Source organism: Mastomys coucha, unplaced genomic scaffold (genome assembly GCF_008632895.1).
Source record: "Mastomys coucha isolate ucsf_1 unplaced genomic scaffold, UCSF_Mcou_1 pScaffold20, whole genome shotgun sequence".
NCBI classification, from domain to species: Eukaryota; Metazoa; Chordata; class Mammalia; order Rodentia; family Muridae; genus Mastomys; species Mastomys coucha.
The window spans coordinates 114,085,410-114,110,894 of NW_022196903.1; the positions used below are offsets into that span (position 1 = coordinate 114,085,410).

General features: G+C 48.6%; 2 protein-coding genes across 5 annotated transcripts in view; one reads left to right on the top strand and one right to left on the bottom strand.

The window, feature by feature from the left end:
- The window catches only part of Bcl2l13 (BCL2 like 13), a 53,313-nt gene extending 49,905 nt beyond the window's left edge, over nucleotides 1–3,408 (top strand). The window contains exon 7 of the mRNA XM_031383238.1: nucleotides 911–3,408. Coding sequence (XP_031239098.1) covers nucleotides 911–1,624 — 714 coding nt within the window. The 3' untranslated portion in view covers nucleotides 1,625–3,408. The remainder of the gene's footprint in view (nucleotides 1–910) is intronic.
- Nucleotides 3,409–7,818: 4,410 nt separating this feature from the next.
- The window catches only part of Bid (BH3 interacting domain death agonist), a 25,031-nt gene continuing 7,364 nt past the window's right edge, over nucleotides 7,819–25,485 (bottom strand). For 2 of the 4 annotated variants that reach the window (XM_031383244.1, XM_031383243.1), the window contains exons 2-6: nucleotides 16,560–16,624; nucleotides 15,135–15,348; nucleotides 12,005–12,144; nucleotides 10,334–10,546; nucleotides 7,819–8,981 (exon numbers count right to left, since the gene is read on the bottom strand). In XM_031383244.1, coding sequence (XP_031239104.1) covers nucleotides 8,970–8,981; nucleotides 10,334–10,546; nucleotides 12,005–12,144; nucleotides 15,135–15,348; nucleotides 16,560–16,571 — 591 coding nt within the window. In that variant the 5' untranslated portion in view covers nucleotides 16,572–16,624 and the 3' untranslated portion in view covers nucleotides 7,819–8,969. Of the gene's footprint in view, nucleotides 8,982–10,333; nucleotides 10,547–12,004; nucleotides 12,145–15,134; nucleotides 15,349–16,559; nucleotides 16,625–18,892; nucleotides 19,002–25,485 lie in introns of all 4 variants that reach the window. The other 2 variants (XM_031383242.1, XM_031383241.1) reach the window with 2 other exon arrangements.

Consider the following 25,485-nt stretch of genomic DNA (forward strand, 5'->3'; position numbering starts at 1 on the left):
TTTTTGTGTATCCCTTTATTAGAACTCAATGTGTAGACCAGGCTGGCCTCGAACTCATAGAGTTCTGCCTGCACCACTGCCTGGTGTGATTTTTAAAAATGCTATTGTGTGTGCATACACATGCCACAGCAGTCAGTGTGAGAGACCTTTAGCTATGGAATAAAGTCCTTATTTCTAGCTCGGTCGGCCATACTGAACTTCCTCCTCCTCGTGCACAGTCAGAGCACGCGGTTAGTTAGCTCTTCCTGCCCGCCCTTTGTAGCTCTTTACTTTGGCTGGCATGCTCCTTGTGGATGGCCATCACTGCCAGAGCACCATGGTCTTCCATGTTTGCCTCCTCACACCTAAAGTCCCGTCATCTGGGCTCGCACTAGCACTCAGTCATGGCAGGGTACTCGCTAGCGATACCTTCAAGACTACAAGATCTCGTTTTTATTTTCTCTGCTGTCTTGAATTAATTGGCTGTATATGAAGCACACTGAATATCAATTTATAATTTTTTAGCTTCAAGGAAACTAAAATTCTAAACTAAAAATTCTCCCTTTGGCAGGCCGTGGTGGCACATGTCTGTGCTCCCACACTTGGAAGGCTGAGGTGGGGCAGAGGTTTGAGATTGTTGGGGAAAGAAAAAGCATGATCAGAATATATCATATGGATAATCTTTTCAATTAAGAAAATGTTTAAGGGGGGGATATCGAGACCAACTCTGGTAGAAGCAGCACCTTTTTCAAAAAAAGGAGAAAAAGAGATGTAAAACTCTTTTCCACATCTACCTTCAGAGGGGTAGATTCTGTTCAGAAACTGTAGAGGTCCAGACAGTGTGTTTATTGCTGAAGCTTATGTTAGAAAATTATTTTTCCTAGGCTATTATATTAACGAGTCTGCGTGGTTTCTCCCTCTTCTGTTTTAGGGCACTGTCTTTAGTCTTGAGTCTGAGGAGGAGGAATACCCTGGAATCATGGCGGAAGATAGCAATGACATTTATATATTGCCCAGTGACAACTCCGGACAAGTTAGTCCCCCTGAGTCTCCAACAGTGACAACGTCTTGGCAGTCGGAGAGCCTGCCTGTCTCACTGTCTGCTAGCCAGAGCTGGCACACAGAGAGCCTCCCGGTGTCCCTTGGGCCTGAGTCCTGGCAGCAGATCGCAATAGATCCTGAGGAAGTGAAGAGCTTAGACAGCAGCGGGGCTGGGGAGAAGAGTGAGAACAACTCGTCTAACTCTGACATCGTGCACGTGGAGAAGGAGGAGGTACCAGAGGAGGCATTCCCGGGAGCGGCTGCTCCCATGCTCCCACTGGTCCCTACTGTGGAAGCCCCAGAATTGATGAGAGTTGAGAAAACCAGCCCCACTCCGTCTGTGTTTGTGGAGCTTGGCGAGGAAGAGCTGGAAGCAGTGACAGTGAGACCCGATGCTGTGGAGACGGTGGAGGGGGCCGCTCAGCCGAGTGAGGAGGGGGCTGGGAGCAGGAAAAAGAGCCACACTGGGGAGGCCACTGTCGTCAGGGGGGCAAAGAGTAGCCTGCCCGCCCAGGGCAAGGCCGTACTGCTCTTTGGAGGGGCTGCTGCAGTGGCTGTCCTGGCTGTGGCAGTTGGAGTGGCACTGGCTTTAAGAAAGAAGTAACAGTCTTTTCAGACGAGAGACGAGACAAAAAGACCTACGGCTTTAGTTGTATTCACTGGAACTTAGACTGCCAGCAACTGACTGGACATTTATAGGACACTGGGGGAATTGGGCTTTCGGCTCAGCGTGGCAATGGCTTGAGACAGTGTTCACATTGGCCTGGTTGTCATTTTAAAGGCCTTGGCTCATGCTAGATTGAGAAGGGCAAGAGTGAAGTTCCCACCTCCAACAGGTTAGTCAACTTGGGCACCATGGGCTTTCAGTAATTCTCTGTAGGAGGCTGCCCTGTGCATTTTGTAATGATTGGCAACATCCCTGCCTTCTACCCACTAGATGCCACTGGCACCCCACTTGCAGTGATGGTAGCCAAAAATGTCTCCTACATTGCCAAATGTCCCCTGTGGACAAAGTCATCTCCCTTTTGAGGGCCACTGCTTTAAGGGATAGGTTCAATTAGGAGAATCTGGGGGAGGAGGCTGCAGCTGGGACTTCCAGCTGTTCATCCTGCTGCAGCTGGGACTTCCAGCTGTTCATCCTGCTGCAGCTGGGACTGCCAGCTGTTCATCCTGCTGCAGCTGGGACTGCCAGCTGTTCATCCTGCTGCAGCTGGGACTGCCAGCTGTTCATCCTGCTGCAGCTGGGACTGCCAGCTGTTCATCCTGTTGCAGTTTCTCAGGACAGGTGAGCTGACTGTGCTCTGCAGCTGTTTTTTTTTCTAGTCCCCATTCTGTATCGTGGTGCTCTCCCGCATCACACCGCCTCTCAGGTACTGCAGCAGCGCAGTGTCTCAGCCTGTACCTCTTTCACACCCAACAAGCTCCTGAAGCTTCCCATGGCTCCACCTTTCGAAGATGATGCCTTTAGGGACCTTTTAAATGATACATACCCTGTCCAGGTGCGGTGGCACTTGCCTGTAATCCCAGCATTTAGGAATCAGAGGCAAAGAGATTATCCCAAGTTCAAAGCTAGCCTGGTATACATACCAAGACCATTCGGTCTGTATGGTGGAACCTTGACCCAAGAAAAGGGATAAATACACTGAAGCTGCATAGGAAACTTAGGGTTCCCTAGTCTGAATGCAGGGTAGAGGCTGCAGTCAGTGGTCTTAGAGGCTGGAAGGTGGTCGACATGACCCGTCGAGGTCTATTTGACCTCTTACCAGTATAGCCAGCCAGCCACCCCACGTGCCTATGATTTAGCATTGACACCTCTGCTGGCATACGTGCCATCCAGAGCCTGGATTAGTGTGTCTCCCACTACCTGTTCTCGGGCGTTGGAATCTCCTCAGCTTCTCTGTGGGTCTCTGTGTGGAGACAGCAGTGTCAACCTTTGGCTACAGAACCAGTTGGGTCATACCCCTTATTCAATGTAAATCATGAAATAAATGAGGAAGTTGTATCATTTATTACTAGGTATCACTTAAATGAAAAGTGGGACAGAAACTTGAATTAAAGACCAAGACTGCTGCAGAAGCTCTGGCTCGGTCTTCAGCATCCAAGAGACTTCTTGGCCTGAACTCGGCCCAGTGCCAGGGCAGCAGACCCAGAGGACCCCGTGCACTCTCTGTAGCTAGCGGGGGCTCAGCAGAGTCTTGTGTCACCTGGCTGATCTTAGCCTTCAAGGAGGGGTGGGACCCGTCTATCTAATGCCTGAGGGCACAGTGCCACCCTGCAAGGCACACATGCTTGATAAGAAGTCATCTCAGATTTATCTCAGTCATGTACCATTACTTCTTAGATCCTGAAATTTATAATAAAAATACTTTTAACTACTCTAATCACCAAGAGCTGATGTTTTGAATGTCCTTGATTTTTTTAAAAAAGTATTTTTAAAAGATGCTCTCCCCAAAGAGTTGATCAGGAGACTTTATTTTAGTGTGATTGTGTCCCACTGTGATGTCCTCTTGTGAGTTTTCATCCCATGCAGGGAGTAATGGTTGTGGGCTGGAGGTGATGGGAGTTCCCTCCGAGTTCTCACAGGCGGTGTGGCTCTGTCTCATAGGCCTCGCGCTGGTGGCTCGCTGGACCTTTTTTTTTTTTTTTTCTTCCGGTGTTAACACATTTGAATGTTGGTTTCCCGGCACCTATTGGCATTTAAACACTAAGAGCCAAGTTCAGGTGGGAGTTGCTGAGACATGGCCTTTGTTTTAGGATATTTGTATCTGTGTTCTCCAAGGCAGGAGCCGGAGAAACTAGCCTCTGAGCTGACCGCCTGTTGCTTTATTTTACTGCCCCATGAATACTTAGCCTAACTTGCTCGAGTATATTTTTCTGGGTGACGGCAGATGGGTAATTTTCAACCGGTTCTCCCCACGTGGACCCTTACCCCTATTCGTCTTTTACTTCATTGCCCTCTGCTTGGCACTGGGATAGAGTAGCCACAGGGTGGTTGTGTCACAGCTTCTAGGTTTGCCATCACCTTAAACAAAATAAGAAAGTCTCCCTGTGTAGCCTATGCTGGTCTTGAACTTGTAGTCCATCTAGCTCAGGACTCAGATTACAAGCATGTGTCACCATGCCTGGTCTTAGTTCTCAAATCCTCGTTCATCTGAGGGACTTGGTAGTCGGAAGCCGTTCTTGCCCTAAAGATTCAGAATGCATTCACCTTGATTAGGGAACAGACAGCACGAGAACTGAGTCACTGCCATCCTCTGTTCTTTGTAAACTAGCGGGAAGTTTTACTAGTTCTGTAGAGACATGGTCTGTGTATATGCACTTCGTGCTCAGAATTGGGCTGCATACCAGGCAAGTACTGCATCCCTCTTGCTCCTCAACCCTTGGGTAGAACTAAGTGTTCATTCAGTGAATGATTGACGCTCACTTAGCTAAAAGCCAGTGAGGTTTTCCTGACAAAACACCTAAAGACTTATTTGCTGTACTGAAGTGGCCAACCCGAGTCCAGAGTGCCTTAGCAGGAGGGACCTGCCTGAGCGTCACTGGCTTCTAGAAGATGGTCTGTTTCAGCAGGTCGTAACCTGTGGGTCACAACCCCTTTGGGGACTGAATGACAGGGATCAATTATCAGCTATCCTGCATATCAGATATTTATATTGCAATTCATAATATTAGCGAAATTACAGTTGTGAAGTAGCAACAAAAGTAACTTTATGTTGGGTATTACCATAACATGAGGAACTGCACTAAAGGACTGCGTCATTAGAAGGGTGAGAGCCACTGGTCTAGTTGGCATGCTCGTTGGGCTACTTCATGTAAACCTTACCCAAAGCATCCCTGGTTCCTCTGGCCTGTGTTTCAGTCCCTTCGGATATCATTTGACTGAGTGAGCAGAGTCAAGGTCTTCGGTGCCTGGTCCTTTGAGGGCTGCCACCGTTTGTGAGCCTCTGTGCTAAGCCCCCAGTTAGAGAACCCAGTGCCTGCTCTTGCCTTCTGCTTTAAAGGTGAGGTGTGGGCATTTGACCTTTTAAGAGCTACTTTATGGAAACTACACTTTCTAGCTAAGAAAAAGTTCTCTTTTCCTTTCTCTTATTTTAGGTCTTCATGAATTCTACATGAACTCTGCTCACTAGTATGATGAACCTGTTGTCTCACACACACCTGTGATCTCTCTCTTTTTTTTTAAAAGATGTATTTATTTATTTTATGTGTATGAATACACTGTAGCTGTACAGATGGCCTTGAGCCATCATGTGGCTGCTGGGAATTGAACTCAGGACTTCTGTTCCACCCCACTCTCTCCAGTCTAATTCACTGTAGCTGTCTTCAGACACACCAGAAGAGGGCGTCAGATCTCATCACGGATGGTTGTGAGCCACCATGTGGTTGCTGGGATCCGAACTCAGGAACTCAGGACCTTCGGAAGAGCAGTCAGTGCTCTTACCCGCTGAGCCATCTCGCCAGCCCACACCTGTGATCTCTTATCCACAGTGTAGCATTGAGAACCTCCACTTGTGAAATGGTTGTGTCGCGCTACTCTTTTAAGTGAGCTCTGTGGGTTACTACTCCTTATGCTGATGCCGATTGAGCACTTAATGCATGCCAGAGGCTGGAGAGCTCACAGCCTAAAGCCTTCTTCAGGTCCTGTCTAGACTCTAGGTTACTGGGTAGGAACCACCGAGAACTGAACTGGTTTACCAAGTTGCCCAGCTTATCAGAGGCAAGGCAGCAAGCGAAAATTCCCAACTCCCCCCAGGTCTAGTGCTTTTCTTAGTGATTCTATATGTTTGGCAGAGTCCGTGAACAGTTGTGTTAATTTACTGCACACAGTAGCCTAGGCATGGCCCGTGCTCCATTGCCTGTTTCTGTGAAAGTACCATACAAGCTAGGCTAAGTACCAAGACTGTTGGATACAGAAAACTAAGGAGCATGTGTGTACTCAGGCTTCGCATTGCACTGTTGTACCTTCAGCCACTGAGTGACATGTCTGAGGGTCACCCTGTGGTCTGTAGTGTTGTTGGTTAATATGTTGTCTTCTTTCTGTAAACAAGGTCAGGCCGTCTGACACAGCTGTAACATGATGGCAGCCACTTGACATCTGTCTTTTTTTTTTTGTAGTTTTTGACCCCTCTGGTCCTTTTTTCCCTGCGGTGGCCATCAGTCCAGGGTAGGCACATGGAAGGATGAGTGGACACCTAGAGGTACTATTGGATTCTTGGCCCTCAGACTCAGGATTGACCAGGTAGTATTCCACCTGACAAGAGTGCTTCCTAGCGAAACTGCCACAGAGCAGTGCGGCGTCCATCAGAATCGACTGTGTGGTCTTACAGCGGCCCACCCTTTAAAAAGCTGTGCATAGAGCTGGAAGCTCTCCTAGTCCTCTTCACACAGCCCTTCTGGAAAACCTAACTTGGCTCGCCATGTCCCTGTCTGCAGTTAGGGCCCTTCCCGTGCTCATGTTTACACACGCCCCAGCCCTCCACTGCTTTAGTGTCTCAGGTCAGAACTGTCTCAGGGACCACCTGCAAGGCTGCGGGGCCTCCATCTGCTCAGGGGCCTCCTCCGTCAGCGAGGCTGCTCTGGTGCTGCCCTTTGCATCATGGAATAAGCTGGTTTGCTTTCAGCAAACATTTTGATAGAAAAAGCCGTTTATTTATTTATGCGTGTGTGACTGCATGACACAGCGTGCACATGGGAGTCAGAGAACAACTTGTCAAGTTGGTTTGTTCTCTACTTCCGATTTATGGGTCCCGATGCTTGGCGGAAGGCACCTTGATCCACAGAATTTTCTTGCCAGTGCCATGCTTTGTCATTGTGAGATGACAGGTTTGTGGAGGCCTTCCCCATGAAGGTGAGCTTAATGAAGTTGAAAACAGTCTGTGTGGTCCTGTATCCATGGGCCATCTGTTGGCCAGCACTCAAAGAAAACCTTTTTCTCCTGGACCTGTATTTCCTCTGCTCTGACAACCCCAGTCTTTCTTCCTTGAGACTAAAGGTGCCTCTTCCTCCTTACTCCTTGATTAAACTGTTAGTGGTTCTAGTCCTCCAGGTACTGGAATGGCTGTCATTAGCCATGGTTAATGATAACCAGAGTCAGGCGGATGTAGCTGTCAGTGTTTGCCCAGGGTGCATGAAATCCTGGGTTCCATCCTGTGCATGGAATACGTACTTATAATCCCAGCACTCAGTAAGAGCCGGAAGATAGGACGACAGTGTTCAAAGCCATACATGGCTAAGAGCAAAAGGCCAGCCTTGGATACACGAGATCCTATCTTTAAAAAAGTTAAACTAGCATAAGCATTTAACTTCGGCATTCATTGGCAGTGTGCTCCGGTCTACTGTCTGGTCGGCTCAGTTTATTACTGTGAGTTGTTCTGGCCCCTTTCCCATCCTGTTGTCTACTTTGTGCCCAATCTATTCTTTATCTGCAAGTGACAAAAATCAAGTCTACAAACTGCTTTCAGTTAGAAGCAACATCGTGGGGGAAGCACCCCAGAGGTGACAATAAAGTGAAATTTTATGATAACTGGTGACTCATCTTTTTGTCCACTGTTTACTTAGGGGGATTACTTCAGGTAATGTTTTATATTCTAAAAGTACATGCATTCTTGGTTTGCCTTTCAGTGTTGAAAGCATGATCCTGGGATACAAAACCACAATTCAGTTCCCAGTCAGCAGAGCTTGTGAAGTCACTGGAATAAAGCCAGCCCTCGGAACTGTGACCCCCAAACAGCTGTTTATGCTGGGATGATTTGACCTTCTGGTGTGCTAGATCGTTCAGAGATATAGCTATCCCAAACATTTTTAGAGAAGAACCTTTTATTTTATTTTGAAGAAACAAATTTCTACCACTTACAGCAATTCACATATTTTTAGAACAGAATGAAAAGTGTTCTCTAAATTAAAATAATTTCTCAATTATACCCACACAAAGATCATGTTCCTAAAGAAAAATCCACTAATTAACAGGATCCACCCAGGCCCTCACAGCCCCCGTGGCTGGGATGAGTTCAAAGCTAGAATGCAGGCTGTGGTGGCCATGCCGACAACCCCAGCCTGAGCATTTAACAGAAGACTTAGCCACGTTTGAGGATGTAGTGAGGCCTTGTCTCTTGACGTCCAAAAGCGAAGGGAACACTTGCTTTGATACACAGAATCTTCTGTGATGCTGCCTGGGGAGAGGGTGGCAGCTTTGCTCTCCAACCAAGACAGTGCCAGTCCTGACTGGAAGCCAGCCACCTTCTGTGACCGAGTTACCCGCTGCTGTTGTGGGACTCTGCTGTGCATTCTGCTGTGATGCTGGTATGTGAGTCGTTCTTTGCATTCCCTAGCACGAGGTAAGTCGTGTACGTGATTCAGTTTGTTTCTACTGGGGTAGAAATCTTGAGAAAACAGTTGAGCCCTGGAACAGCTAAATGGTGGGGTGGGGTGGGGTGGGGTGGGGTGGGTGATTGGCCTTCCCATGGTTTGAGATCATCCATTCAGCTTTTACAAAGGCAGGTGGTGGCCTTGTGAGCACTGGGGTGTCCACTAGGCTGGGTGGACGTGACACTCACGGGCTGATGTGCCTCTCCTAACGCTGTTCTCCTTAAAGAGAAGCCCACCGGCATGGTGAAGTCAGTCCCAGAGCTGACCTCTCACAGTCACTCCACATCACAAAGACACTTTTCCGCCTTACAGCCTGCTTTTAGGTTTAATTTCCAAGTGGGAACCTGTACAGCGGATAAGACAAAGGTACATGGTGTGGCTGCAGGAGCTGGCGCAAACTCTTCAGATATACTCAAGCTGAATGTAGAAATGTTACGTGAACCACCTGCTTGAGATTCCCACCACCTGGAGATAGGGAGACAGCCGTTCTCCAGGACCTGTCTTCATGCCAGTGTGTTTACATGGTCACGGTTCCTTTGGAGGCAGCTTCACCATTCTTGCCAGTCGGGCATCTGCAGGCACCCTCAGTCCATCTCCTAAGAAAGGAGCAGCAGAGTCAGTCTCATTGTAGGTTACAGCGCTTTAGAACACAGGCGCCGGGCTCTGGCTGTGGCTTAGTCAACAGTGCCTGCCTAACACACCGAGACCTGTCCCTTGCACCACTCACCCAGGTGTGGGGGTGCACACCTGCAGTCCCAGCACTTAGGATGCTGAGGCAGGAGGATTGCAGTGCATTCTGTTGCCATCTGGGAGTGTGGACTCTGCCTTCCCCCAGAATAAACAAAATAACCCCCTCCTCCACAAGGGGAATCTTGGGTAATGTTTCTGACATGTTCTGAAGTCTCAAACATTCTAAAATATGAGTGCAGATTAGGTACCTCTGTCCAGCTTCTGCTTAGGTTTGTGTAACCAGAGCACAAGCGCGAGGACAGTTTCAGGCAGTCTCAGAAGTGTGACCTTGGGCTTAGCTCCATGCAGCCACTTCCTGAGCATGCACCATAAAAACTCAGGGCTACCTGGCAGTGGACATGTTCTCAGGTCACTGGAGAGCTTGACAGCGTCTTACCTCATTCATTCATTCTTCCTATTAGTTTCTCTCCACTATCCTTGGGGAGCACACTTCTAGAGAATTTAAATTATAGGCCAATGGGTAAAGGCTTATATTGCCAAGCCTGACGAGCCGAGTTCAATCTCCAGGACCCACACAGTGGAAGGAGAGAACCACACCTCAAAGTTGTCCTCTGATCCCCTATGCTGTGGCACACATGCTCCCACATAAACTACACACACACACAAATACGTGAAGTCACTTTTTTATTACCTGGGGCTGTGTAGATGGCTCAGTAAGATCTACACAGGCCTGAAGAGCTGACTTCAGATTCCTGGCACCTGTATAGCAGCTCACAACCACGTGCAACTCTAGTCCCAGATGATCCAGCACTCCTGGCAATCCAGGCATCAGACACACACGCTCCACAGGCATACATTCAGGTAGAGCAGCAATACACATTAAACCACTGTTACCCAGCGATGGAGGGGAAGGAGGCAGGTGCAAGCCCAGGGTTTGCTTGGCCAGCTAGTTTAGCCTAAACGGCAAGTTCCAGATTCACTGAGACCCTACCTCAAAGACAGGTAGAGCAAGATAAAAAGCACCTAATAATGATCTCTGGCTTCCATGCGCACACCACACACACTTATGCTTAGGTTTGTGACAGCAAAGAGTAGCCCAAGGGAACTGAGCCCTTGGTCATCTTCCTAAGGTCTCCCCAGCAGTCTGTGGTTGGTTAAAGGGGGCGGGGTGGGGTGGCACAGAGGGACTTCAGCAGAGGCTCTGCTGGATGAGAATAGGGTAGGCAGACAGGTGAGGGCTGGTGTCACTGGTCCTTACATTTCTAACCAAGTTCCTCACATAGGAGAATAGGTTCTGGTTAATAAAGTTCACGGTCGTGTGGAAGACATCTCGGAGCAGTGACGGTGCATGACTGGCCACCTTTTTGGCCAACAGCATGGTCATTATCAGCATGGCCTTGTCGTTGTCCATGTCTCTGGGGAAGGCTGTCTTCACGTCGTCGAGGGCTTTGGCCAGGCAGTTCCTTCTATCCTGCACATTAGAGAAGACAGTTTACGGATGCCCTGCCTTCAGAGAGACTGAACCAGGCCAAAGGAAGAAGCAGCCTTTCAGAGGGGAGCGCTGGGTGGAGGGACTGAGAGAGGACTAGGCTCCACAGAGCACGGTGATTGAGCAGCCTGAGCTGTTCCCCGCACTCAGATCTTACAGAATTGGCTGGACAGGAGTACATCTTAGGCTCATCTTACTGGTGTGCTTAGCTTTAGGGCTTTATCTTCCCTTCCAGCGGGAAAGGAAGACACTGGACCCCTGGACCTGAAGAACATGCATGGCTCTGCTAGAGGCACCAGTTCAGTTCCCAGCACCTATAGGCAACAGCTCACAACGACCTGTAACTCCAGCTCTAGGGGATCTGATGCCTACGCATGTACCTGCAGGTGTGTGTGTGTACTCACACAAGAGGTGCACACAGAGACACGTAACTTTAAACCTTTAAAGAATGGGAGGGGGTGCAAGTCTTTAATGCTAGCTCTCAGGAGGCAAAGGCAAGCCGATTTCTGAATTCAAGGCCAGCCTGGTCTACAGAGCAAGTTCCAGGACAGTCAGGGCCACGCAGAGAAACTTTGTCTCAAAAAACAAAAAAGAAACCAAAAACCAAAAAAACAAAACAAAGATGGCTCAGTGTGCAGTTAAGAGCACTGATTGCTCTTCGGAAGGTCCTGAGTTCAAATCCCAACAACTACATGGTGGCTCACAACCACCTGTAATGAGATCTGAGACCCTCTTCTGGTGTGTTTGAAGACAGCTACAGTGTACTTAGATATAATAATAAATCTTTATAAAAAATAAATTTAAAAAAAAGGGGGGGGATGGAGCAAGCTTCAAGTTCTGTGGCTCACATTAAAAAATCTACCCCATAGGAGGAGCCTAAGGCTGTTAACAGATGTTTCCATGTCTATGCGAGCCACTGGAGAGTGGCAGGTAGAGTGCCAGCACAAAGACAGGCTGTATGGAGGCACAATGAACCTAGATGGTGAGGGCAGCCGTGATTTCAGCTGGTGGAAGTCCTAAGAACAGTCTCCCTTCTCCATCCCCTCCATGGGCAGGGACTTCACAGTCCTGGGCTTGGTGGTCTCACTGCTTTAGGAAGGTGCTGAGGAACAAGCTTTGGGTCCTTCACAGTATACCCAGCACGAGGTGGGGCTGGTCAGTTTCCATGTGCTGACTCTAACCACACAGCCAAGCAGATGAGTAGGCGGCCGTTCACCCTGGGGAAACAACACTGCGTTCTCACAGCAGAAGACTGAGTCTCTGTACAGATCAGGCACTTTGAGGATATTTCTGGAGGCCTGCCTCCCTAAGCGCTGTACCCTGACTTCAGGGATCCTAAGTCTCACCCAACTAAATTCTTTGGAGAGACCATGCTGATGGGCAGTCAAGGACAGGATTCATTTCCTGGGAAAAACTCTGGCTCGAGAGTCATAGACTTACCTCCTCCGACAGGCTGCTGTTCATGAACTGTGTGGCCAGTTGTCTCACCAGCGTGGGCTGGATGTTCTGGTCCATCTCATCGCCTACTTGGGCGAGATGTCTGGCAATGTTCTGGATGACTTCTTCCTGACTTTCAGAATCTGAATGTTTAGGTAGCGAATACAAACAAGACTCAGCAATGGTTCTGTCAACAGTTTCAGGCCATTTCCTACCTCTACACATGCTCTAGTGGGGACCACACATGGCCACGAGTCCAGAGAAGGCCTGAGTAGCAGAAAATGGCTGGAGAAGCAGGCCTGTCTCAGATTATATGCTTGGTACTGTCGGGGGGTGGGGGTTGGGGGGAGATCCTGGGCTGCAGCATCTCCTGAGGTGAGCCAGCAGCCAGCCTAGCCCAGGGAAGGGGCTGTGCAGTCAGTGACAATGGAGTCCCTGCTCTGCTACATTGTTTGAGACCACGCATCCTTCACCTCCTCACAGGGCAGCAGTGTCCGTGGCTCCTCTTCCAGTCCTCTCACTCTGTGTCCAAGGCAACATATACCCTGTTTACAGACAGACAAACTCTACTGGGACTGCCCTGCCCTGCCTCCTCTCACGCTGTCCCTTCTGCAGCTTCCTGATGAGCCCTGTACCTCCCCATGGCCTGAATCTGCTGTGTCATCATTTCTGTCGTTCCCCCCCCCCACACGCCTGCTCCCCTTTCTTTTTTTGGGCACTTACTATTCACCTGTTTACCTATTTCTCTTGTCTAACAGGGCTGCTTGGATGCAAGCTTCTGAGAAACTGCAATTCTGTTTAGATCAGTGCATTTTATGTGTATGAGGGTTTTGCCTTGTGTGTACATCTGTGCACCACCCGTGTGTCTGTTATCCATGGAGGTCAGAAGACGGTGCAGGATCCCTGAAACTAGATCTACAAGAGTTGTGAGCCACTGTGTACATGAGGGAATTAAACCTGGGTTCTTTTGCAAGGACTCTTAATCATGAGCCATCTTTCCAGCCCCCAAAACACTAATTTTAAAATCTTTTGCTTTCCTGTCAGATACCCCAACACTTAAGAACCACGCATGACTTGTGTATAGTATAGTTGGTGCCCAGTAACCAGCTGCATGCATGAATGAATGAATGAATATCAATAAATATCACTGTAGGTTTTGTTTGTAACTTTCCCATGGCATCCTATTTATCCTGACAGTGACATGCTCCCTCCCTCAGTCAGTTGTCAAGCAGGACCTCACAATGCAGGCTTACCAGCTCTCTTACCCTGTACCTCAGAACCCGAAAGAGGCTATAGTGAGCTGGGTCCTGAGGGGACTCACTTTAAGGAAGTGGCTAGGGGCCCAAGGTATTCAGCGCTGGCAGCGAGGACAGGGGGGCTCCCCCTGTCCTGTGTCCCACCTGTGTCACTGCAGCTTTAATGCAGAGTGACTCATCCACACAGTAGTGAGGGCAGTCACTCTAGCACTCAGTAGTACTCTAGTCCCTCCCTCAGTCAATGCCTGTTACATGGCCGCCACACCACTCTCCTCGAGGCCTTTCCAGTGCTTACTCGCTTCTGCTGACGGGTGACTACGTGGCTTCCGGTTCCCTTGGATTTAAATCTACTACTCGCTACCCGTTCTAGGCAGACTCAGTTGCTCACTCACTTAGTGAAGCCACTACTTTGCCCTGCTTCTAAGTCCAATCAATCTGCAACCAATTGTCTACAAAGCCCCATCAGCCCCACAGTCACCTCCGCTGACACCCTGACTTAAGCCAGGCTTTGAAGTGTGGCATGGACTAATGCAGAAAGAAGTAGGTACAGCACAGGCTGACAGACACCTCGCACCCTGCAGGCCCTCCTCCTGCTGCCCTGTACTTCCTGAGCCTTTCCTGGTCTGCCTGGTGCTTCTCTTCAGTTTTGGCCTGGCTGGATGGCTCACTGGTAGGGTACAGAGACAGTCTGTGGTAAAACCCGGCTTGTGGAGAACACCCGTCACACCCCAGCCTACTCAAGATACCACTTCAGGGCATTTAAAAAAGGAACCACACTTGGCAGAAGCAGGCAGAGTTGTGGGAGTTCATGATTAGCCTGGTCTACGCAACAAGTTTCAGGCTAGGCAGGGCAACACAATGAGAGCCTGTCTCAAAAAACAAACAAACAAATTAATTACCAAGGGAAAAAAATTAAAAAACAAAAAAACAAAAAGGCCAAACTAGCTGCTGGTCTCCCTCACAACCACTAGGGGGCAGTGAAGCCTCTGTGCCCAAGATCGGAGGCAGCAGGGCTTAGGAACAGGTACCAAGTCTGGCTTTGAAGGCTGCTTATCTGTTTGCTTGCTTGCTAGTGACAAACCCAAGGCCTTAGAAAGACAAGGCACGGTCTGTCTCAGACTCCCGTCTCCAGCCCCCTGGCCTGCAAGGTTGGAAGGCCTCAGTCTAGGATTTGGAGGTCCTGGAGGCTCGCAGGGCAGTGATCCCTACCATGATCAAAAGTCACCCGAGGGCCATGGAGATGGCTAAGAGGCACTTCCTGCCAAGTCTGACAGCCTGAGGTTGATCCCCAGGATGGTGGAAGGAAATAGCCAACTCTGACTCCACACTCAGACAGACAGACATGCATTAAAAAAAAAAAAATATCCTCCAGTAGTCTCCAGCTCAAGAGCATGCTGAAGGAGCAGAGCTCCAGGCCTCACACACTGAAGAACTTCCCAATGATGCCAACTTGCACGCTGCCCACAAGCCCTCTGAGCACTTGGTGCAACCCAGCTTTTGGGAAGGTCTCTTCAGATGCTGCAAACACAGCACGGGAACAGAGGGGAGTCAGAACAGAGACTGAAAGAGCTGGGGCTCAGGTCAGGGACACATTTTAATATTGGTCCAGAGAGGATCCTCAGGTCCAGACCTGAAGAGAACTAAGGACTCATCAGAAGGAAGAGCTTTCTAATTAGTTGTCCTGATCCAGGGGATGTCATATGAATTGGACATGACTGGGGGCAACCAAGCACGATTACAAGACAGGAGTCACATGGTATACACACACACACCAACCAGACAATGTAAGGTTAGAGACTGAGCCCCAAAGGCCCTTTTAGCTTTTAGGAGTCAGTAAAGCCTACATTTGGGATGAGGTGGACAAGACCAGGACCTACCTGGCTCTATTCTTCCGTGGTAGAAGGGGCGGCTAGCCTGGCTGCCATCTGTCTGCAGCTCGCCTTCGAAGTCTGCCACCAGGTAAGCTTGCACAGGCAATTCTTGACCCAGCACCTCCAGCTCTTGGTGGAAATTAGAGTCAGAGCTTTGGAGAAAGCCGAACACCAGCAGGTTTGTGATGTGCTCGGCCTCCAGGCCGGAGCCATTGCTGACCTAAGATGAAAAGGGAGTCAGGAAGGCTCCTGGGAGCCTGGGTCAGGACACAGTTGGAGTCTCACGGGCCTATGAGAACCAATAACTCCGAGAATCCAAAAGCCCTCCTAAGAGGCCTATGGGCACGCTCTCCAACAGAAGACACCAAGGGCTCATCTAGCCACCTTCTTCAGAATCCCTCCTCAAGACACCTGCTGGGGAAGCTGCTTTGAGGGAAGGCCTCAGGGACACTGGGGTGTCAGGCAAATGTCATCACTTCAGTTCCATCCATGTTTACGTACAGGGCAGAGCCTGACTGCACGGGCTGTGCTCCTAGCAGCAAGCAGTAACTCTTTCCCCTCATTCCCTTCATGAGCAGGCACAGGATGCCTGGTAAACTCTAGGGAGCAGTGACCCAGGTTGGACTCTGCCTTTGCTCTTCAGAGGGCCATGTGTACCAGCAGAGGCAGCAGGGAGCGGCCTGTTCCCCAGCCTCTCTGCCAGTTCTATGGTGTGTCCAAAAGCATTCCTGGGGAGGAGCATTAAGGAGGAGCACTCAGCAACGCCAGTACCATGAGGTCCTGCAGTGCAGCAAAACTTAGAAATGAAACCTGCTTCACTTAATGCCCCTCAACTGTTCACTTGTAATAAATACTAAGTTTATATTAGTTTACCATAAACTCAGAAACACCTACAATAAGATACAAGTTCTGACGTGGGGTAGGGATGCCAAATGCCAAGATGTAAGAGAAAATGTCAGCATTTCACTGTGGTCTCAACCAGACACCACTAACTTCTGTGCCTCAGCTTTCCTACTCCAAGGTAAAAGAAGGGGATGACAAGGATAGCCTTGTCGCTGGGGAGGAGGAGCACAGGAGGACCACTCTGTAGGGACCTTGCAGCACAGCAGGAGACAAGGAGGCTAGAAGGCACTACTGCTTGCACCCAGCTCAGCCCCTGACTGGGGCAAGAGGGAACCTTCCAGATCTCTGTCCAGCCTCTGTGCTGGGCTTGCTATGTCTACGAGGCTGACAATCATGCTACTCCATCCTTCTGGAAGGATGTCCCCATTTCCCATTCCATTCCATTCCATACTAAGTCCCTTATTAGATGCCAATAGAGATGAACTCTGTTGGGTATCTGAGGTGCATCTTGGCAGACCTGTCAAGTGAGGGGCCGTCATTAATGGGGACACCCAGTAAGAACAAAATGATAAGATACCAGAATCTAACCTCAGAGTCCATGACACAAGCCGTGTAGCTCCAACACCGCTGGCTCACAGAGTCCAGAGAACCACCTGAAAGAGGACATACACATGCTGTGGGTGGCTGTCCCTGAAGCAATGCCTCTGTGGGGCCACATCAGGACACAGGACACGGTCACACCTGCAGCTGAGGCACACCCAGCCACACCACTGGCTTTGGCTCATTTGCTTTCCACACAGAACCAGAGCAGCGACCTAGTGAGTCAGGTCTGCCGTCTTCCTCCTAGAAGCCTCAGTTGGCACTAAACTGGGCATCCCCAGGCCCGGTCTCCGGAGCTCAGCTTTGCTTCTCACCTTCAGAAAATCTCATCAAGCCAACCAGTGCTTCTGACAAGGATTGCTGCTGCTAGGCGGGGCAGTGGTGGCACACGCCTTTAATCCCAGCACTTGGGAGGCAGAGGCAGGCAGATTTCTGAGTTTGAAGCCAGCCTGATCTACAGAGGGAGATCCAGGACAGCCAGGGCTACACAGAGAAACCCTGTCTTGGGAAAAAAAATAAAAAGAGAAAGAAAGGAAGGAAGGAAGGAAAGAAGGAAGGAAGAAAGAAAGAAAGAAAGAAAGAAAGAAAGAAAGAAAGAAAGAAAGAAAGGGAAAAAAGGAAAAAAGAATTGCTGTTGCTAATCCTCATACTGATTAGTGGATTTCCTAGCTAGTCAGACACCTGCAAGATTGCAGGGCATCTACATGACAGGACCACAGGCCTGCAAACCACCAACCACTTCCTCTTTCCACACGATGAGGCAGAGCAGACAGTATGCATTCCAACTTAATGGGAAGAAGACAGAATCAGGAGAATCATTTGGGGCCGGCAAGACAGAGTGGCTGGTAAAATGTGCCTGATGTGCTTTGAACTTTGCACTTTAATCCCTTCATTAACAGGTTAAGATGTGAATCTTTGTGAAGACCCAGACCCTGTAGGTAGAGGCCACTGATACCAGAGAGAATGTGAAGGCCAAGATTCAGGATTAGGAGGGCACCGCCCACCCTATCCAGCAGACGCTCAACTTTGCAGGTAAGCAGCTGAAAGATGACTCCACTCTTTTTGACCAGAAAAGACTGAAGCCTGCACCTGGTCTCCACTCTTCAGCCTAAATTTCCGGTAGGCACTAATGGTATTTCTCTATACTAGAACCATTTGTGCATTTACATTTAGAAATTATAGCTTTCAGTCCAGCCAGGCTTGGTGGTATAGAACTTTAATCCCAGTATCCAGAGGCAGAAGCAGGCGGATCTTGAGTTTTTAGCTAGCCTGGTCTACAAACCAAGTTCCAGGACAGCCAGGACTATGCAGAGAAACCCTATCTTGAAACCTGCCCCTCCCTAACCACCACTAAGTTTCAGTAATAGCTGAACCTCTGTTTAAAATGTTAATAAAAGTTGTGTTGCATGGTTAAAAAAGTATATCCATTCACCGTAAACTGTTACTGAGAATGCAAATTAGTATGGCTACTATGGAAAAATAGTGTAGAGGTCCCTCATAAAGCTAAAACCAAAAGCAAGCAAGAGAGCTGGTGAATATGCCCATCAGCAAGCCAGCTGGCCTGAGGTCCATCACTGCAACAATGTAAAAGGTCAAAGAAGAGCCAACTCCATGTCCCTCTGACCTCCATTCGCATGGGCCTGCCTCCATCATATACACATAATGATGAATAAAAATTCTAATTAAAAAAAAAACCAAACACCTTGCTTGGCGTTTCTCATTACATCCAGAATTATTAGACCCTGGTGTGAACGCACACTCTGCAAGCGCCTCGTGGCGGTCACAGCTGTCACTCTGCAAGCGCCTCGTGGCGGTCACAGCTGTCAGTCTGCAAGCGCCTCGTGGTGGTCACAGCTGTCGCTCTGCAAGCGTGCTCTGCAAGCGTGCTCTGCAAGCGCGCTCTGCAAGCGCCTCGTGGCGGTCACAGCTGTCACTCTCCACCACAGCAAGAGGCCACTTCTTCCAGAAGCCACCAGGTGGAGTGTTGGGAAGAGAGCTGTTCTGGGCAGAGAGGTGTGTCCTGAGTAAGATGAACAGACATTAGCTCCTGTGGGTCAGACCACTCAGACCCCACCTCGCACTCCTAGGGACCAAGAAGCCAAATGCCCGAAGTAGCTGAAAACTCTGAACCTCACAAAAGCCCCTCCCACAGACCCGAAGTGTAGATATACTGCACACAGTATATCGGGCCACACCAGAGGGAGGAAGGCACGAAGTGCTGTTACACACAGAGCTGGGTGTCCTTGTGTCCCTGCCCTGCTGAAGTTTATCTATACAAGTAACTGAGAAAAATGTGATAAATATTACAGAGATAGTCATACCGTCCTCTAAGCACGCAGTCATCCACTCATCAAGTGTCCAAGGTGCCAGGGGCTCCACAGCGGTCCAGAGAATGCCACCAAGAGAAGGAAAGGCCTCCCAGACTTCGGGCTGGTGAATGCCAAGAGTGACCAGGAGAAGTTATTCCCATCTTTTTAAATGAACGTATGTTAAATATTTAACTCATTGCTTAGCAGGAAAACCAAGGTATCTGCTAAAACTGCTCAAGTGCTTGAGAGGTAGCCCTGTTGGTAGAGTGCCTGCCTTACATGCACAATGCCCTGGGCTACCCGGGATGATGGCGCACACCTGTAGGCAGCACTTGGGAAGCAGAGCAAGAGAGGATCAGAAATTCAAGGCCACCCTCTTCTACACTGTGAGCTGGAAGCCTGGCTAGGCTACACGATACCTTATCTCCATAAAAATAAATAAACAAATAAGTAAATAGATAAAACTCAAGTGTCAAAGAACCACATGCACAGATGATGAGAAGCAGAAGAACTGCCAATGCCTGCATTAATATCTGTACTCTGCAGGATATCGATAACTCAAAGGGTACAACAGTAAGAATACCCAGTTGTGAGCATGGAGCTCAGTGCTTCAGCTGTGCCCAGTATGCCTGTGTCCCTGGGCTAGACCCCCAACACTTGAAAAACACTATTTTTAAGGGACTGGTTGGAGACTGGCGAGATGGTTTGTGGTTTGGCAGTTAGGAATGCTTCTTGATCTCCCAGAGGTCCACATATCAGGAGGTTCACAACCATGTGCAACTCCAGCTTACACACACACACACACACACACACACACACACACACACACACACACACGGCTCGGTGGTTAACTGCTCTGATTATCTCTCCTACTAGAGGAATTGGGTTAAATTCCCAGTATTCATCTCTCCACCTCTCCCTAATTTTCCCTTTTCACAATACAAATGACCACATCTGAGACTTTCCAGAGTTGCCCAACCACAGCTTTAGGTGTAAGGATCCTGAAAGGGCTGGGAACACAGCTTGATGGTAGAATGCCCGCCTACAAGAGTAAGGCTCGAGCATTCCATCTCCAGCATGCAAAATACAAATAAGCAAGTAAAGTTTGTTTTTTCCTAAATCTAGGGTCCAACTTTGGAAACAGTAAACATCAAGTGTTGTCAGAAGAATTAGGTGGCAGGATACCCAATTAACACAGGATCACATGTGCACAAGAATAGACCTGGTTATCCATTAATGACACAAACACTGACTGTTTCATAAGCGGTGAGCTTTGTCCACCCCCTCCCCCAAGGTCTAAAAAACCAAGAGCACAATAAAGTCAACATGCAGTAGTAAAGTCACTCTGCTACCCAGAGTCCCCAGGAATGGGGAGTCTCTATTAGAGATGCCTTTTAGAGGAGCTGGGTGAAGCACACAGGCGTAGCATGAGCGAGACCTTCACTTCAAAACTGCACATGCACCCCCAAATCTAAAATTCCTAGTGCACTGACATAATTCCAATTTCTCCATTCATACTCCAAGTGTAGAAGCACAATCTTTAAAAACCCTAAGAATGTTTAATTTGTATAAATGTCTCGTCCAGCTGGTGCTGCTTCAGTGTGAGACTCCAGGGCCAACCCCTGTGATTAAAGCGCCCTTTCACATTTACACAAGAGGCAAAGGCTCTTCTCAACTACACTTACAGAGACTCCAGGACCAAGAACAAACATGGTGACACAGACTATAATCCCAGCCGTTCAAAAGGCTGAGGAAGGAGGATCACAAATTCAAGGCTGGCCTAACTTTCTAAGACCTTGTCTCAAAATAAATACGAAACAAGGCTGTCTAGATTCCTCAAGGCGCTGTGTTCAAGGTGTGCGGGTGGAGTCACTGTGGCGGGGAGGTCCGGAAGATGTGTTCTAGTTTACTTTCTATTGAAATAAAACGCAGGACCAAAACCAATTTGGGGAGAAAAGTACGTATTTCAGCTTAACAACTCTCAGGTCACACCAGCTCACTGAGGGAAGTCAAGGCAGGAACCTGGAGGCAGGAGCTGATGCCGAGGGCATGGACGGCTGCTGCTTACTGATTTGTTCCACAGCTTGCTCAGCCTGCATTCTTCGAGAACTGAGGCTCACCTGCCCAGGAGCACTGTCCACAGTGAGCTAGACCCTCCTACATCAATCACCAATCAAGAAAATGCCGTGCAGGCTTACCTACAAGCAAATCTGACAGAGGCATTTTCTCAACTGAGGTTCCCTCTACACACACACACACACACACACACACACACACACACTCGCACGTACACTCACGAACACACATGGGCAGGCAGGCAGGACAGAGAGACCCAAACTCACAGGTCCAGATAACAAATGTTGTTCTTCCCCTGGACACAAGACAGTTCAACTGAGCTCTGGGGACTAAGGATGCAGAGAAAGCACTCCAGCAACCAGATGTGCTCTCCCGCCCCTCCCCCATCAAAGAGCAGCGATTTGTCACCTATTCATAAAGATGAACAAACAGTAACACCACAAAACTAAATCCTTGATGTGACAACAAAGAGGCCTCTTTGTCTATATGTACCAATCTTAGACCAAGACAAATGGCATGGCGCGTGGGGGGTGCCAGGCATGCCACCATGAAGGTCTACTCTTGGCCCTACCTTGCCAGGCCCTGGGGAAGACAGGCAGGTGCTGTGGTGCCCAACTTCCTCAGCTATTCAGGCCTGGCTGCACAGTGGAATCTTCTGGAATCCCTTGAACACACTGATCTGACATGACCTCACATACAGCACCCAAGGAATCCACTAAAAAAGCTACCAGAACTAACTCCTGAGGAAAGCAAGGCAGAGAGAGCAAGCCCCCGCTGGACTGTCTTTCTATACACGACTCATAGCCCAAAATAAAATGAAATGATTATTGTGGTACCAAGAAATAGAAAATCCTAAGACCTGGGCCTGCAGCTCCACACAAAAGTAATGTACAAAGCATTTAAAAATTCTTAGGAATAAATGTAATACAAGCATTAGGCCTGGACACTAAATAAAAACTACAAATGTTTTTGAGATTAAAAATGGAAGGTAACCACCTGTCAGGGACTGGAAGAAACAGCATGCTGTCAGACTACAGCACTCCATACAATTCCTATAAAAAAAATACTCCAGGCTAGGTGGTAGTGGCGCACGCCTTTAATCCCAGCACTTGGGAGGCAGAAGCAGGTGGATTTCTGAGTTCAAGGCCAGCCTGGTCTACAGAGTGAGTTCCAGGCCAGCCAGGACTACACAGAGACACTTTGTCTTGAAAAAACAAAACAAAACAAAACAAAACAAAAAACAACTCCAGCTGGCTTTTTCTGCAGAAAGTGACAAACAATTCCTAAATTCATATGTAAATGCAGAGGACATTTTCAAAAATAGCCAATCTTGGAAAGGACCAAAGTAGATGGCAGACTTGCACTTCCTGATTTCAAACCTTACCGTAGCTCTAGTCATGAGAGTGCAGGCCTGGTCAAAGAAACAGAGAGCAGTGAACAGAGTTCTTCAGACACTGACTCCAGGCCACCACCAGGGAAAGAACAGAGTTTTAACCAAGGACACCGGGATAACCAACCCTCCCCTACCAAGGCATGAATTCCTACCTCTGCCAGCTGTCCTACAAAAGACTCTAAAAATGGATGCTTGGAAGGCTGCAGAGAGGACCCAGAAGTTAAGAGCACTGGCTGCTCTTCCAAAGGACCTGGGTTCAATTCCCAGCTCATACAGTGGCCTACATCTACTTCTGGACCATCTGACTCCTTCTGGCCTCCACAGGCACCATGTGGCACACAGATATACAAAAAGGAAAATACTCACATACATAAACATAAATTTGAAAAAAGAATAGCTGACATACACTGGCCGTGGATCTACTGTCCAGGGTACCAGGACAGCACAGGATACACTCGGTCAGCTTTCGCAGACAGAGCCGGGTCACTCTGACAAAGTTGTTATGAGTCACCTAAGAGGAACTGAGCCAACTGTCAGTGAGCAGATGCAGCCCAACAATGTCACAAACAAGACTGCACTGCTCCAGTCAGGAGGCTGCTCCAGTCAGGAGGCGGCACAACCGGGCTCCTCTGGAGTCCTAACATGCTCCCTCAGCAGCCTGTCATGGTGAAAGCCAAGTACAACAGAAGAGCTGAAAAGTTTCAGGGAGCTCAAGGCCTCAGGGAGTGACCTGAAGCAACACAGAGAGGTCCATTAGTTTATGTATATGGTGTTTTGCCTGCATGTATCTTTGTGCACTACACATGTGCCTGGTGCTCACGGAGGCCGGAAGAGGGTATCAGATGATCTGGAACTGGAGTTACAGAGGGTGATGACACCCCCCCCCCCCCCCCGTGTGGGTGCCAGGAATCACACAAGTTCTCTGGAAGAGCTCTCAGAAGAGCAGACAATGCTCTAAGCCACTGAATCATCTCTCCAGCCTGAATAACAGATTTTTTTTTTTTTAAGACAGGGTCTTACTATATAGCTATGACTGTCCTCAAACTTACTATATAGACTAGACTGGCCTCTAGTAGAGATCTACCTGCCTTGGCCTTCTGAATGCTGGAATTAGAGGCACTACCATGCCTGTTTTGAATAACAGATTTAATAAATAAATAAATAAGTAGGCCTGAGTGTAAGGGGTAACCTGTAACACTTTAAAGAAAACACAGGAGGCTGGAGAGCAGATGGCTCAGCAGTTAAGAGTACTGGCTACCCTTCCAGAGGACCTGGGTTTGATTCCCAGGATCCACTTGGTGGCTCAGAACTGTAACTCCAGTCTCAGAAGATCCAATGTCCTTCTCTGGGCTTCTGGAGCACCAGACACACACATAGTACACAGACATGCAGTCAAAACACCGATACACATACTTTATAAAAAAATAAAAAATTTAAAAAGAGAACATGAGAGGAAGTCTCAATTACCTTGTATTAGGCAATATCTTAGACATAGCCTAGAGGCGCAAGTAACAAAAGAAAAAAAATCATATAACTTAGTCTTCAAATTTGAAAACTTTTATGATTCAAAAGACACTACTGAGAAGATAAAACCAAGTCAGGCATGGTGCCTCATATCTCTAATCTCAACACTCAGGAAGCTAAAACAGGAGGACAGACTGATCTGCATAATGAGTTCAAATCCAGCCCGGGGAGAAAACATCTACAAAGTCTTTGACAAGGAACAGATAGGAAGAATATGTGAGTGGCAGTCGAGATGATGTGGCGGCTAAAGCATGGAGCACCGAGCCTGGCAACATGAACTGAACTCAGGACGGAGTCGGGGAGAGAAAGACCTGAGTTCAGCAACTCTGATCTCCAGGTGCATGCTCTGGTTTGTCCCATCATGAAATAAATGACTCCACTTAATAGAAATGAATATGGGCCAGAAAAATGGCCTAGTTGTTAAAAGTACTAGCTGCTCTTCCAGAGGGCCTGGGTTCATTTCCCAGAACCTACATGGCAGCTCATATTTATCTGTACCTCTAGTTCCAGGGGATTCGACACCCTTCTGGCCTTTGTGGGCACCAGGGGGTACAAGCAAACACCCACATAGACACAGCTCAGTCAGTAGAGGGCCTAGCATGGCCCTCAGGTTGGCCCGGAACTTGATATACAGGCAAGAACGATCTTCCCTTCTGATCCTCCTGCCTCCACTGTCCGAGTGCTGGGGCTACAGATGCCACCCTCTGTGCCTGGCTTCTGCCGGCTGCCCTGTGTCTTCAGCCCTTTATTTGGGCTTTTTTTGAGATGAGTTCTTACTATGAAGCCCAGGCTTGCTTTGAAACTTGTTCTCCTTCTCCTGCCCTGACCTCCCAAGTGCTGGCATCACAGACTTGAACCATCACACCAGCAATACTACGATTTTAAGAACAAGAGCATAGCTCAGGAGTACAGCAATTGCTTAGTGGGCAACAGTTTCTGCACTTAACCACTAGCACGGGGGAAAAATTAATCTAGCCGAAGGGTGGTATGGGAAAGGGCCGGTGCACCATGTCACTTGAGCTGCCCATCACTGGGGTCTCACTGGGCCCTCAGAAGTTGGTTGTCCTGGATGTTTGAGGCCTATAAGATACAGTCCCTAGCCAGGACCTAGGCTTCTGAAAGATTCTAAGCATTGGGTGGGACAAGATGGCTAGCAGAAAGAGAGTCAGATGTCCTAAGGGTGAGCTAACGCGGCACAGATGTCTCAGAGGCCACTCTGCTATGTTGGCACGCCTTTGCTCTCTTCCCATCCCACCCCCAATGCTTTACTCTTTTTTTTTTTTTCTTTTTTCTTTTTTTAGCTTAGCCACAGAGGGACAGTGGTTGCTGTACTCACTTGTCTATCCCAGTAGGTCTACAGTATCAGGGTTAAAATCTGATCACAGACAAGAGGCATTATGACTCCAAAGGGAGTTTGTCTCCTGGGTATTTCAGTCAGTTGCTGGAATCTCCTAACTTAAACGTGTTCCAGATTGATCTCTGCTAAGTCTGTGGAGGGATCTGCATGCTTTTTTTATTCAGGTATAAAGGTGCCCTAAGAAATATTTTGTTGCCGGGCGGTGGTGGCGCACGCCTTTAATCCCAGCACTTGGGAGGCAGAGGCAGGCGGATT